The sequence below is a fragment of the Pelecanus crispus genome, chromosome 2, assembly GCF_030463565.1.
Source record: "Pelecanus crispus isolate bPelCri1 chromosome 2, bPelCri1.pri, whole genome shotgun sequence".
NCBI lineage: Eukaryota > Metazoa > Chordata > Aves > Pelecaniformes > Pelecanidae > Pelecanus > Pelecanus crispus.
The window spans coordinates 57,697,312-57,713,216 of NC_134644.1; the positions used below are offsets into that span (position 1 = coordinate 57,697,312).

General features: G+C 39.6%; 1 protein-coding gene across 1 annotated transcript in view; it reads left to right on the forward strand.

Moving 5' to 3' along the window:
• POU6F2 (POU class 6 homeobox 2) overlaps positions 1 to 15,905 on the forward strand; it is a 316,462-nt gene that overhangs the window by 120,236 nt on the left and 180,321 nt on the right. Inside the window, exons 3-4 of the mRNA XM_075706085.1 lie at positions 14,247 to 14,338; positions 15,291 to 15,519. Of these exons, the coding sequence (XP_075562200.1) occupies positions 14,247 to 14,338; positions 15,291 to 15,519 (321 nt within the window). The remainder of the gene's footprint in view (positions 1 to 14,246; positions 14,339 to 15,290; positions 15,520 to 15,905) is intronic.

The following is a 15,905-nucleotide window of genomic DNA, read 5'->3' on the forward strand; positions in this document are numbered from 1 at the left end:
CGCAGAAAGATCAATCCCTACCAAAAACCGCGAGCACCAGCAGACATGCTGCTAGATGAACTCCCACCATGTTGCTTCCTGTCAGTCCCTAAGTCTGCTGCTTGTGGCTTAGGAGAACTGATATTCGTGTTGCTCAGCCCCTTGTCTGGCACTTCGTGTGCTGCAGAGCAGCACCACAGCCCTCTCCTGCTTAGCCCACTGGTATTTCAGAGCAGCTGGGTTGACAGGGCTGCTGCTGAGGTGTCCCAGCGTGGAAGTGCTGCAGGAAAGCACCATACTTAGAGACCCCAGCTGCAATGCAGGCTCCCCTGAGAAAGCACAGCATCCCTGCCTGCAACCCACTGTGATAACCTCCAGCGGCCCCAGCACATGACGCAACACAACCATCATGCCATCCTGCAAATTGGTATGTCAGGTGCATGCACTGTCATGTAACCCAGTGTTTTAAGATCTCAAACTTTGCAAAAGTCAGAGGTACTTTAGAATAACCTTCTACTTCATTATAAAACAGCAAGCCTGTAGCTTACTGCCGCAGTTTATCTTGGTGTTACTATATGAGATGAAACGAAACTTCCAGGGAAGAAAGTAACTTCCATGCAAGGAATTTTCATGCTGTTCACAATAGATATCACTCTATATTAATTGTATACTTGCATCTGTACAGCTGCCAGAGCCTGGTTCTTCAATGTCAGACAAAATTGTGTAAACTAAAAGAAAATATTTACATTCTTATGAAGCCTTGCAACCTCTCTAAAACCTGAGGGTAGTACCACACACTCACTCTGTGCACAGAAGGGTCTTACCCCAGGAGCATAAAGAAACATCACTGGTGCCTCATGCTCGTGTTATTTCAGTGAGTCTGCTCACAATAGTGAAGTTGCATACTGAGGCCTTTACAGTATTGAGCCAAATACAGCTTACTGCAACACGCTCTTCTGCACCAGGGACAGTAAAAGTAGAAATGCAAGTCTCCTTCCAATGAAACTCCGAAAGGAATCCTGAACTGCACAGTTCTCTGCACTGTTTCTCATCAACTGGATTTATACTCTGTATGTACTTAGAAGCTTTTCTTGTTGTTGGGGTTTCTGTGGCTTAGGTTCACAAAGTGTAGAAATTAACAAAGTGTAGGAATGTATCACTACCCTCTGCTGTTTTGGGCAACCCTGTCTGTGGTCAGTTTTTTAAAAGAAAGGATTCAGAGGATGCTGTTGTACAACATGCACCTCCTGTGCTTCTCTGCAGATAACCTGTAGGCTGCTGGAGCCGTGCAGAAGGGGCTTGCCCTAGTCCCCCGACCAGTGCTCCACAGTAATCTTATCCAAAAGCCAAATGCAGAGTTAGGACATACTTCAGCAGTGAACCAAGAAAGCAGCATCAGAACAGGAAAATTTTCATCGATAACAGATCATGTGTTCAGCTAGCTAAGGAGGACGAAAGAAAAAGATACTGTATCTATAAGTCTAAGTAAGCCTGTGGGTGTGTATTAAAGACTTAACTCAATTTGAAAAATGCTGCCCAAATTTGTTTCTACTGTGAGTAAAGTGTTTCTAAGCCTCAGATGAGCCATTATGTTTATCCAGCATGACATCTGTTAAAATATTTTTGAATGAAGAGCTTGTATGAAGCATACATAATAAGATAGCTTTTGTGAGCATGTTTGTATTCCTGATGGACGAGAATGGCTCATTTGGAGCCATCCCAATTTTATGCTGTTTAGGAGGTGTGCTAGATCCCAGATGAAAACCCACAAGAAAATGTAATTAGTGGAACAAAATTTAGTGCATATGCCCCACGGCTAGTTTTTACATTGCAGCAGCTTTGCTGTTAATTTTTCTTCTTCGAAGTACTGAAAACAAGAGATTATCAAGTTAGGGACCTAATCACATCACAGAACCAAGTATTATTTTCCAGTGCTTCCATATCTTTATTTTGCTTAAAGACTATTTTTAAAGGGACACAATTCTCTTTTCATTAAGAAAATAAAACAACTGGGCTTATAAACTTTGACCTTGGATTGTAATCTGGCAGGACCCAGCTGATGGAAACACTCCCACTGAAATAAAATGGTCAACTTTCTTGAGTAAAGATTTGTAGGATCTGGCTTCTGGTTCACCAAGTTTCAGGCCAAAGCAAATTTTACAGCCAAGTTACAAATATTTGAAAAATGGGGAGCATAATGGAAATGCCAACACAACCCTAACCATAGAGGCATAAGCAGCACAGTGTTATGATCTGGCAGTGCTGTTTTGACAGTGGTTATACGATAATGCAATCCAGGCCTGGAGCACTTTTAGGTAAATGTATCAACATGAACCTAATTTACTTAGACCTTCATGTAGTCATTCACATTAAAAATCTCCAGCACTCTGATGTATAGATCAAGACAGTTTCTTTCTCCCTAATTCATACCAAACAGGTATATGTTAAAGTACACAACAAATAGGCAGAGTATTAAATTGCTGAGGCGGTGTCTCTTCAGACTTTTCTTCAGACCACCATTTACTAAACAGTATCATAAGAGCTATATATCCTTCGGAGTGTTAATATGTAACCAGAACAAACAGAGGACATAGGAAAGGTGGAGAAAAGTTAGATATATAAGCAAGAAAAAGTGAGTTATTGATTTTATTGACTGGTCTGTTAACTTCTGACATTGCAATAAAGCCTTATTTATTTGTATACAGAAGACTCAATTACGTAGATACATATCATTTTAACAACTGGGTTATTTACAGGAGAATTGCAGCTTCATAAATAATACAGACCTGCATTTCTCAAGCTGATGTTTATCCATTGTTAGCATTTAGGGAGTTGTGGTGTCCACAAATGCTCTTCAGAGGAAAGTCATTAGAATAACATTAAGTGAAAACAATGCTATTTTAATAATACACGTGCAAAGTACACTAACACATACAAGTGGTGTGCTTCCTAATGACTGAAATTAAACCTACTGCATCCTGTTTTCTGCATACAACAGTCTTATGAATGTCAATCGTACATATTATGGTAAAGAGATGGATTTTCTCTGGAAGCTCTTTATCTTTTTAACTGAGAAGACAGTAAGTACAGATATGAGTATTTTTTGGTTTGTTTTAGTGTGGTTTTAATCTAGATTGAGTTTTGAACCCAGACATCTCTTGCCAAGTTAAATCTACTTCATGCATTGTTATCTATATAATCAACAGGTCCTACAGAATAACAAGGGGAGCAATCTGGGTGATGGTTAATGGAATGACTGATTGTGACCAGAATCTCACTTGGGACTATATAGTTGGTAGTGAGCAAATATAATTTCCTGCAGCAGTCCTTCAGTAGCCAGCACGTGGACAGAGTTACGGAGAGGCAAGGTGAAGAGAGTAGGAGCTTTTTGTGCCAATATGAGGATGCAAGGAAGGCATGGAGTGGCTTTGTCTCAAAGACAACATGAAGTTATCCTGGAGAGCCGAGTGCAGATTCCTTCAGCGTGGAGGAAAGGCAACTCTAGAGCCCAATTGCACAGACATTGCACCACGTCCAACATAGGTGTTTGCCCTAAAGATAGGGTGGTGTCAGACGATAAGAAGTCTGTGACTGGAGGAAGCTGCATACTGGCAATACCTGCCAATGCAACCACTCTAATTCACATACTGCTTTGGTCCAGGACTTCTCTAAGCTCTGAGGGTCTAACAGCATGCTCTACATGCGAGATGAAAAGAGCTGGTGAAGGAATTCTGTGATGGCTGGGCATTGTGCCTAAATCTTGCTTGTGCCGGATTAGCTCCTGATCTTTCTTCCCTTTACGGCAGCTGTAAGGAACAGACATTGGAAGTGTTGGCTATTTCAAACCAACCCTGACTGTCTTCTGCATATCCTCAAAGTCAGGGATGCTAGAAGAAGATATTAAGAAGGCAATGGCAATCCACTTGGGGAAAGCCTATCAGGTGTGCTGAGCCATTTGTTGGCTGCTGAGGGATCTGACTTGTAGGAAAGATGGGCCCAGGGTCCTCTTTGCTCCAGGTCCTCTGTGCTCCACTGTGGCCAGACACAAGGCAGCTTCTGCCTAGAAGCAACACAGCTGTGTTAGAGTGGCACACCGTGTGCGTGTATGAGCACCACATGAGCATGGCTGTGCAGCTTCCACACCAGGGCTGGCTTCTGTCACCTCAGCTCGGACCATGGACAAAGAAGTTCAAATCTGTTTGTCTATATGTACCTCTAGACATTGTCTTATTTTTTGTAAATGTAGCTAGATTCTTCTAAAGGGTTGCATGGGCCAAAATCAGGTGACAGGGCTCTTCCAGAAATATAGAATAGTTAAAAAATGTTTTCTTTAAAAGCATTTTTAGAAGGAATCAGTTATTACTTTTTGCCCAACTCCAGATTATGTTTAGTAGGCACGTACACATAGTTGAGATCTGACATAATCCTCAAAATAAATAATATGACAAATGGAAGCTGATGCTGGTTTTGTGTTGTTGTGTAATGGAGTTAGAATAATGACAGGACAATAATATAATAGCATTCTGCAAAGCCCTCATTCTACTTGACTTTAAGTGGAAGTAAAATCTTAGAAATAAGAGGACAATAAAATAATGCTTTGTAAAAAGGATAAAAGAATAATGTTACCTAAGTCTATTAGTGACATAACACACTATGAATGCACTTAAATTAATAGCATCTTTTACCAGTAGATATTTTTCAATTACTGTAATGCTGAAAAAATAAACAGAACAAAAATATAAAAATGAAAGGGATGTAGGAAACTAATTTGTTTAAAAATATGTATTTATATAGAGGGAGGCATACATATATATATGAACACAAACATTCCCATGGATTAGAAGCAGTTTGTATATTCCATATAATTTAATCCTGTTAGGATGTATTGCAGTGCCCTCTCTCACTCTTTGAAGCAAGTTGCCTGCCACTCGGTATTTTGGCAAAGCTAAGTCGCGTGGCTTCTTTTTGCTTTTCTCCATCCTGCACGACATGTTGTTACAAAGAGGTCTTGCCATGACAAGGCATTACTAACCAGGAGACCTTTCATGCAGTATGACTGTCCTGGGATATATGCCTGTTACGTGTAAAGCTATTTTAACCTGTGCTGTATTCTTAAACCTTTCCTAGAGAACTAATCCAACACATTTGAAATCTGGTGGGAGTTTGACTCACATAAAAGCAAGATCAACATATTACAAGAACAGTATCCAAATGTTTGTAAACCACTTGGTTATTTCCCTGCAGATCTGTTTTAGGGTATTTTTAGTGTGCGAAAGACCATCTTAGTGGTTGCTGCAGAGTGTTTCACTATCATTGTCTGGTAAATAGCTGCTCAAATTCGGGAGGCAGACAGGATGATAATGCTGACTACTAGTTCTTTAGGTCTCTCATATTTTTAGCCTTTGGTCTACAGAGGAGGGAGGCAATGGAAGTGTGTGTGGGGGGGGGGGGAATCAAAAGCCCTTGCTGTGTGTTTTAAACTTGGTTTAGTAATGGTCAGGCTTCACATAGCTTGCAAGACCTGTCCAACAGACTGAATGCTCTTTAAAAACAGATAAATATAAAGTGTTTGGGAACTCCTGGCAAAAGCTCCTTGTAAATAGTCACTACAATTGATTTCAGACAATAATAAAGAGGCAGAAGTTAATTCAGTTCAGGATTTACAAGATCTGGGGGCATGCATACCATGAGTTTCTGCAGCTCCCAGCCAACACTTTCATTTGAAATAATGGCTCACCCTGCTGAGCCACATCATGAGAACTTGCTGCAGATATCAAACAGCACAGGCTGCTTTTGAAGGGGGAGGGCTGTTAGAATTTTTGTAGCTAGGAGTTTCTGAAGGTACATGTGCCACTAAATAGGTTTATAATGTAGCCTTACCAGTTTTGTGATTTAGTCTGATCTAGGAGTGTGGTCTCCTGCATACAGAGTTGCTGCCACTGTTAAGGTTTCCTCCTGGATCTCGACTGGACTCCTACAGTACACCACTCTGTGGGATGGCTCTTTCAAGAGTCTCAATAAAGTCTGAACAGCTGAACAACCTGTAATGAGACACTTGATGGAGCTGCCCCACAGGGCTGTGTAAAGACCACAGCAGAGAGTGTGAAATTGTTAAAGACACCACAGGGATGAAACCAGACAGTGAACTCAGTAGCAAGAGTGATAAACCACTGTTGCTTGACCATACTTGCTGGTCAGGATGCTCCAGTAGGAGTTTACCTGTATTGTAGGGTGCATTTTGCTAAATGCTGGCTCTGCTGAAGTGAGTGCCAGGTGCTTTTACTGGGTTTAACTGAACACTTCCTTCCTTAACTGGATATTCCCTACTCACCAAACCAGATGATTTGCATTTCTAAACAGGCTCTCATAGGACTGGTAGGACACTAGGTTCATCCCCTCCCCACCTTACAGTTTTTTCTTTCCAGTCCCACCTGGAAGGTGTCAAAGCTGCGAGTTAAATTTCTGTTATCAGCCACCTACCTGTGCCCTATCCTTTGTAAATAAGTCTATCAATGTAACTTGTAAAAAGCAAAAGATGTCAGACATGCTACCCTTTTCTTCCACCCAGAAGCCTGAATTACTGTGCACCAGAGGCTGTCCACAGGTATTGCCTGGCTTTCAGTAGCCTGTAGTGCCAGCAGCCAAGCCCATAATAGGTAAATTGTGCAAGATTCCCCAAGCAAACAGCAACATATATCATTATAAGTTATCATCATAGTCTACCTTGTTTTGGGGAGGGTACAGGAGTCAGGTGGGGAGGCTGAGTGTCAGGAAATTGGGCTTTTGGTGAAAAGCTTGCCCTCTGCCCTGTTAGGAATAAAAACGCATGCATAGATAAATGCTGTAAAAATCATAAAGAAATCTTGGTTAGCTATAAAGATGGCAAACTGTAGCAGTTGTTCCAAAATAGATGTTCTTTAATGTGCTCACTCTTTGGCACTTAGTAAGCTTCCAGAGATGGAAAGAAAGGCAAGTTTAATTTAGAGGAGCCTCCTGCCCTTCTTAGCTAGGGATCAGCTGCCCAACATGAAATAATAATGCATTCAACTGTCCGTCTTCTGGTAAGTAACCTTTATCATCATTGCATTCACCAGCACTAACAGCAAACAGTGAGTATGAAATGTTGTATGAATTCAGGGAAAACTGATAGGGTCTTTGTGACCTTAATGTGATTATATTTGTGCTAATGCATACAGTATAAAAGAAACTAGAACTCTCAATACGAAGGGTCCAATTCATAAAAAATGAATGTACCATTAACAAGGGATTTTTATGCACTGTACTTAGGGGGTGAAGAAAAGTAGAATGAGTCTATTTTGAATAAAGAACATACTTTTGCAATTATATCCCTTCACTTTTTCTGCAGTAGTGACGCTTCTTTTCTCACATGAAGTATCTGAAGTAGAAGAATATTCATATAGGCACAAATAAGAAAAAAATTTCATTTGGGGAAAAGAGAAAGAAGAAAAGATAAGACAATGAAAGAGGAACAAGAATAAAGATGGGAAAGAAGAAAATTTAAGGCAGTTGGGAGAGCTGAGTTTTTGTGTTATCTGTGATTTTTGTGCCTTGGTATGATAGGTTTTTTGTTTGGTGGTAAATAGAACTGGTGGCTGCCCAGGAGAAGTTCTCTGTAACATGAATCACTTTAATAGCCTGATTTTCATTATAAACAGTCACGGAGTTTTAATGTTATCAGTTCTGATCCAGAAAGATGCAGGTGTGTAAATACAAGCCAAGCTCTGTGCATACGAGTAATGAGCACAGTGATTTCGGCTACCTTATATGTCTTGCAGGAGAAGATCCTTTAGGAGAAAATATCCCCAGGGACCAGGCAAAAGCGAGATTTTGTGCTCTGCAGTGATTTTGGTAGCTTTGCAGTAGCAACTGTGTGGTAGTTTCAGATAAGTATAAAACTGTAGGGTTTTATTTACTTAAGTACTGAATGATACAGTCAGTAAAGCAAATCTGCTCTATTTATTCTACTGTCTAATTCAATCCATTTTGTATGCAGGATTTTTCACTTTTCTGTACAGGATATTGCATTGACATACATATCTGACCATATATGTCAATATGGTAGATCAATATGGCATTTCCTTATCATGCCACAAACATTTTCAAAGGTAAACTAGAAGGTTTTTGTACATAGGTAGGGGAAAATCAAGAGTGAGAGTTAAGGTACGTAAGTTGAGACAGTCTGACATTGTGGAAGATAAGCACAGTACTTGTACATTGCTGCTAAAATGATCGAACGGTAAAATAACAATATTGACATTGCAACATTGTTAAATTTCAGAGTTAACAGGTGCTGGTAGTAATTCTGCACACACCCAGATCTCTATTTGTTTGGTTTTCTTTGTGAGGCTGAAATCACTGCCTAAAAACAAAAGCTTGGAATCTGAAGTAGAGGCCAGCAGGAAAAGGTGAATTGCTTAATGATCTGTGGGATAACCTGATACTTAGAGAAGTTTTATACAATCCAGATGAGTGAATTTGATGCCACATCTTGGTTGTGGCCTGGAAGAAGACAACTATCTGACTACTTAAATTAAATACGAGAAGTCCAAGCTTACATTCATACCTTTCAGTGGGTGATTCATTATTCTAATTTAATTTCTGAGCTTGATTTTCTTTGCTCCGATAACAGGAATATCTCCTCTAATAACTGCAGGATACTACCGATATAAAATGGATTCAATATAAAATCTCAATTTTCTCTCCTGCAAGAATTGTAAAATTTAGATGTGTTTGTGAAATTCTGTGCAGCTATCTGATTACTAAGATTTTACAATGAGGTGATTTGGAAAGGCATCCTACCTACATGTCCAACCTCTGAGGCAGCAGGAAAATGAAAATAGTGAAATTAAGAGCCACAACATGGTGCTTCATGGCAGAACGAGGATTGTTTGGAGGGAATGTTACGTTTTTTCATTATCAGCTGCATCTTTTTCTTTCAGCTATTAAATCTTGTTCAGCAAGATTGCTCCTGGTATAATTGCTGACAATTAGGGGTTCATTTAATGAAGAGTTGAGTTACTTTAGTCAGAGATGATGGACTTCCACACACCATACCTGATAATTTGAATATTACCGGTCAGTCTGTTTAATTTCTTTAAAAAAAGTTGTCTTTTTTTCTCATCATAATAGGGCTTATGATCTAAATGCAGCTATATTACATGCTCAGACTGTGAGTTTATTAGTTTTAAAAATGTAAGACTATTTTTTATCACAGGCAGTATTTTCACTTTAATGATTTCATTCTTAAAGCTGTATCTTTGATGTGAGTTGGCTCAATGAGTAAGAAAAAAGTCTGCTCTTGATTTCTTATTGTTACAGTTACTGAGAGATAAATACAAGTAATTTAATGTCACATTGTGGAACTGTATCTAAGGATTTTAATATGCACTGTTGCTTGAAATGCTGTGTTCTTTTATTAATGTTTATTCATTTAAAATATTTGCTTAAATGGATATCTCAAAAGGATTTATATATTCTTTTGATTACTGAAAATCTAGTATTATTAAATTTGATCCTGCTTGTTTTTCAAAGCATTGAGTACTAAAGAGGGGTGGCCCAGTATCACCCTGGTTCTGATACAAATGTGACACAATTCATTCTTGAAGACCATGAGGAAGTTAGTTATGCCCAGATCATCTGCCGAGGCTAGTCCTATGCTGTGGTTTGAGCATTGGCTTTGAGTGAGCTTTGGTGCAGAGTTTGAGAGGAGCCGCCAGTGTGCATCGTGCCTTTGAGCAGGCACAAGCACACATCTGCAGATGAACCAGGAGGTCCAGGACAGAACTGGATGTACATATTTAATGCACTCCATCATATATCCTGTAATGCTCTTCACTATGGTCACATTTGCCAGTCAGCTGCAGGTTCCCTGCAAGCATCGGACATCGTGTGAGACAAGGGCCGCTGGGACAGGCAGTGCATCCGAGTGCAGGGTGCTGGGGAGCACGTGCAGGTTCACCTTGCCACAGCTGCCGGTAGCCCTGGGGCTCCCAAGGAGTCGCAGAGCAGTTTTGTGTTTTGACCCATGCTTTCCTGAACAGTCTAACTACAGCTCAGGAGGTCTAGGTGCCTAAATGGTGCTGATTTGAGAATCTGGATGCGAGTCCCTCTGTCCATTAGTGGCTTATTTGTAAAGTGGGGATTAGAGCATTCTCTCCTTCATGGGGCACTGGGAGATAAAGACATTTAGAACTCAATTACCTGTTGTGTTGCTGAAGATGTAAGAAACAAAAAGGAAGCAAACTGTGGAAAGCCTGTTTATAACTAGTGGGTTTACAGTTGTAATTTTGTAAGAGGCTCCGAGGCCTTAGGATGTGGAATTTTTTTTTCCTTCTGATGTTTCTCTTGTGGTTTTCTCATTTTTAAACCAGATATTGTTCAACAAGGTTTTTTGCTTGGTTTGGGGGATTTTTTTTTTTATTTTTGATAAGGGGAGAAGAAGGTTGCCTTTGTTTTACTTAGCTTTATTTTAAATAATATTTTATTTTAAGAGGGTTACTTTACAATGTTTACAGTGTACTTCAATTTTTTATTGTGTCATGCCCTTCCAGCCCCTTGGTGGGATGAGAGGTGAGTGTATGTATTATATAATTTATAATTAATTTATGATGAATCACATATGATGAATACTGCTTATTAAATATTAAAGCCCTGTCTACAGTCATGGCTGCAACCATGACAGTAGCACTCCAGTCTGTTCATACGGTACTACTGAGCAAACTCACTGACTTAGGCTGTGATGGCAGTGCTCAGTTATAAGAAAAGTCTTAGCTCCCTGCCTAGGCAATGGTGTTAAGGAGAATTACTTCTCTTTCCAGAGTAGGTGTCCTGTTACTGCCTTCTCCCTGCCCCTTGTGCACCAGCAGTCGGAGGCATAATGAGAGTACAGTCTCTCCAAAGCGTAGTTGAGAACACAGAAGGCGCTGCTGGTAGCTCCCCAGCTCCATAGGGGCTGCTATGGGTCCTGCCTGGTTCCTTGCCACCATACCCCTTGCTGATAGAAAACTGAGCAGTGTTGGAAGATAGCTTAACAGGAGGTAATGGCCTGGATCTGGAGAAGTGGAAATTCTAGGCTAGATTTTGACAGGCCATTTTTATTAGTGAGGACTGGAATTTGGACAGGGGAATAATTTACCTGCAGAGGTCATTCCAGCATCTGGAACTGATGAAGTCCCAAATAAAGGTGGTGAAACAGAGGGGAAAAGCAATGCAGGGGATTGTGCACTGCCACTTTAGGGCAATGGTCTTAGTGAAGGTATTTTTCCAAATTAGTAGCAATGAGTCTGTGAATCAGAAATAGTAGCTGTGACACAGAGCTTGCCCAACTCCTCAGATCCTCTGAAATCAGAGGAATCCACCCGGTCAGCATTATAAGGCAGAAAAGGAAAAGTAGCCTTCTACCAGTGTTTTGTGCTCTGCTTTGCCTTCCTGGGAGCTTTGACCTATGTATCTCACTGAAGATAGCGTACAGCAAGGAACAAATGCTGTCGCTGTGTGTGATGCAACAGAACTTAACCCTGAAATCCTCGCTTTGCTGTATTTACTGCCAGCCCAGCAGGCAGATTTTCCTGTGTGTTTTGAAAAAAATCTTGACTCTTGAGTGGTTGTTGTAGCAGGTAGATTAGAAGGGGCAGGAGAGGAAATGTGAGAATTTCGGTCTGAGAATACGGTGTGCATAATTTCATATAGGGTGCCATGTAAGACCACATTCATGCACGTGAAAGTGTGTGCTGTTTTGCTGAGATGCCTGCATCACAGGGAAAGTGAGCTAGAAGGCACGGGTAGAGCACTCGAACACTGATATAAAAAGGTACATCATCTGCGATGAGTGACCATATGAAAGGAACGTAATCCTAAGTGATTCCAATTAGTACAATGCAAAAGGGAAGGAGTGTAATTAATTTTGGCTTTATGGTCCTGTATAACCCACTTTTACTACATACAGCTTGTAAGATGAAATATTGCAAAATCCCTAGGGTACAGATAACAGAAAACAGTGGTTCTTAGGATAGCTGCACCAAGGAAAAAATACTAAAGTACAGGCATATTTCTTCAGAACTTCTTATTTTCTGAGACCTCAAGCTATAGTAATTGCAATAAAATCTAGTTCTAGTGAATATTTGACTCCAGTTTTCTTCTTCTCCCAAAGCTTTCGTAGGACAACTTAATGACGTTACAGCTTATCAGGAGCTTGTTTTAATATTAATTTAATCACACACAAAGACAAAATTCGGAGCCCTTAAAATTACATAAACGAATTTGATTTATAAGATTTGATCTTAATGGGGAGTGATATATTCATTGGTATTGAGCCTTTGATCTAATATCACTTTATACATACAGCTGTGCTGAGAAGATTAAAAAAAAACCCCATAACAATATGTGGAAATTACCAAAGATAAAATTGTGTTTAGTAACATAGCACTTTATTTTGTATCAGAGGAACTCACGCTGAAGAAAACCTATCTTTGGTCTTAGGGGTGGCAGCAGCACTAGGACTGTAATGCAACTGAAAGAAACAGTTTTCGCTGGGTCTCACATATCTAGTTACATTTCTTTCTTTTCAAGTAACTTGGATGAGTAAATTGCACATAAAAAATTTAGTGGCTGGGTCTCTTTTTGCATGTTATTAGGCAGTTGTTGGAGCCCTCACCGATTATAGTAGGTCAGCTTATTCTCATTATTAAATGACAGTGGTCATTAAAATGCCAAACGTATTTTTATAGAATTCACTTTATAAAATGTCAGCAAGTCTGTATGTTTTTATTAGTTCCAAATCAGATATTTCAATAGACCGTTTGTAAGTATTCCCAAAGCAACGTCCATTTCTGACTTTTTGAGACTGCACAAAAATATTACAAATTAATCAGATTTTCAGATTTCTGCATAATAACTCTGCACGTTTACTGTTTAATCCTATTCTGAAATGTTGTTATGATTGACACCTTGCTGTAGAGATAGAAGTCAATTGAATAATATGTAGCAGTCAATTTTATTTGTACCTTAATGTGCTGAAGTTTTTTTTTTTTTTTCACATTTCCATTATTTATAAATCTGTCCCCTTGGAGAATATATAGAAGAATTTGTTTTAAATGAGCTGATAATACCCTCTTTAAAATTTATAAGTATGACAGAATCGTATCCTTTTTCCTTACCACACCAGGGTGTGCCAGTAAACTGGTTCTGAATTACCTTGCACTTGCTATTCATAGGACAAACACTGGAAAAGAGCATCTTATTAAGGTTTACTTAGAACGGGATTTCAACCGCTCATCAGAAAAAACTAACAGAACAGAAGCTATCGTACCAACCAGGAAAGCTGACACCGTTGCCAGGGTTTTCTTTTTAAGAGACCACAGTACTCTTGCAGCTACTTTTGATACTTGCTGTCATTCTTTCAGCTTCAAAGATAAATGTGGGCCTGATCGTGCCATCAGTGCTGAAAAACTTTGTGAATCAATGCGAGTCTTTCGCCCCGAGGAAATGGAGGATTGGGACATAGTTTTGAAAATGTCTTGGTACTTTCTTACAACTGATAGGACATTCTTCTTTCTCTTTTTCCTTTTCAAATCTGTATTGCAGACTTCAGTGAAATCCAGTAGGGCTGGACTATGTTCTGTGCTTAGCAAGTCATTAGTGCCCAGCATATAGTTCGATTGTGGGATATTGATCATCTCAGTAAATGCTGGAAATCTTTGGTTTCACAGAATTTTGCTCGCGCCCCACATGCAATTTAGAAAACAAGCTGTCATTTGGAAGCATACCTGTTTTCAGTTTTCATAGTGCCTTTTTATTGTGCATAGTACAGCCTTTGCTGCCTCAGTAACTGACAAAAGAAAATACTTTATTAAGATACAAAGTAGGTGTTACTTGATTGTTTTTCAGATAATTTTGGCTTTCAGAAATTAGAATGGCTGATGCTCACCTAAGCGTAAAAAATGCAGTTCCCACACGCGGAGTGCTCATGTACTGTATGTAAATTGATGTATAATGCAACCCACATTAGCTGGGTTGATGATAGCTTCAGTTTCACTGCTGTCAGATTTTTGTAGCTCCTTGAATGAGTTGGCTGGTCTGAATGAATGTTAGCATAATTTATGCAGCTGATAAGTGATTTGAGTGCTTGAGTTATTGATAAAGCACTTTAACATATCATTTTCAGCTTGATGTTATGTGACATCAGAGTAGAAGGTAATGTGCCAGTCCCCAGGCTTGATATTAAAGTCAGTCTGCTCTTTGGATTTCAGAGGCCAGAGGAAACACAGTGCTGCCTGACACGAGCCCAGCAGACCAGCACCAACCCAGTCAGTCCCATCCTGCGTTCCCTGTTGGGCCTCAGGTCAGTATCTTTCCTTTTGACTAATCGAGACATGCAATTTGATGAAAAGTAAATAACTGCAATTGATCATCTTTGATCTGTGTAATGTAGAAAATGTGATTCTGTTTGGCTGCATTTAGTGTTAAAAGGGAGCATGTATGTATCATGTATATGTTTTAAAAGTTATTTGTTTGGAAAGATTAGCTTTTGTATGTTTTTCTAAAATAAAACCTAAGCAGTTTTGCATATTTAGGAGGTTAAATTATTTGAATTTCTTATATAAGTTATTTTTGAATTACATGACATAATTTAATATTAAAAAGCTTGTGCAATTTTAATGCAACCTTATTGGCTCTGACAGTTCTGCCTGTCACACGCAGCTCCTGCATTAGTAAAGACATTTCATTATCTTTTATGCCAGGTACTTATTTTCTTTAGAGCAAAATGTAGGCATAATAGTATGGCACTGTATAACATTTTAAAAGATTTCCCATATCACTTCACAGTTTTATCCAAGTTCAGCCATACTCTTAAGAAGATACTCAATGTTCTTCCACTTCCCGGGACAGCCTTGGTCCACATAGCTTCTGGTAATTGTTACTGTAGTGTTTTCAGCTTTTACTGATCAGTATACAACTGGGAAAATTTGGGAAATGCTGGCATTTAGGTACTTGTAGGCTGACTTGAGTTAGGCCTTCTTGTGTTCATAAATTATCTTCGGTGCATGTGTAATGAATTTTCCAGTCTAGATTCAACTGGGATTGCTACCATGCTACATGACTGTAAGGCTTACAGCTTCAGCCTGCCAAGTTTGTCAAAACTACCTGTATTGGTGAAAATGTGTGCTTTAAGATACTGGAAGCAGTGCATGTCTATAATGGAACACAAAAGGATCCCAAGCCAGAAGAGTTATAAGTGTGTAATACCGAGCTGTGCACAGTAAAATAGGCTTGCTGTCTGTGTTTTGTTACAGCCATTACTGACAGCCCAACAGTTAGCCTCGGCAGTAGCGGGGGTGATGCCAGGAGGCACTCCAGCCCTGAATCAGCCGATCCTTATTCCTTTCAACATGGCTGGGCAGCTGGGGGGCCAGCAAGGACTCGTCCTCACTCTACCTACAGCGAATCTCACCAACATCCAAGGGCTGGTAGCAGCAGCTGCAGCAGGAGGCATCATGACTTTGCCATTGCAAAATCTACAAGGTGGGTCATGTTTAGCATTTTTCTGGTAGGTTCTTTTGCCCTTTTGTTTCAGTTTATCTCTCTCTTTTAAACTGAGTTCATTTCCAATGAAATGTCGCTCTTGATGCGTATTCAAAGTTAATAGTTGGATTGTTTTTGAATACTTGAGAGATACTTAAGGGATATTTGCATTTTTACAAAAACAGATTGGAGGATGGGTCTTAGATTCTATGGATCAGTAATGTAAAGTACTTGAATGATTCATTAGGCTTTTCTGTCATCAGTGATCAATGTTCCCTACTCACAGTTCACTTTAAAATTTCAAATGGCAGCATGAAGACAAGTATTCTGTTTCACCACTGCTGATTAGGGTAGCTGAATGAATAGGGGCAACTAAAAACACAGTA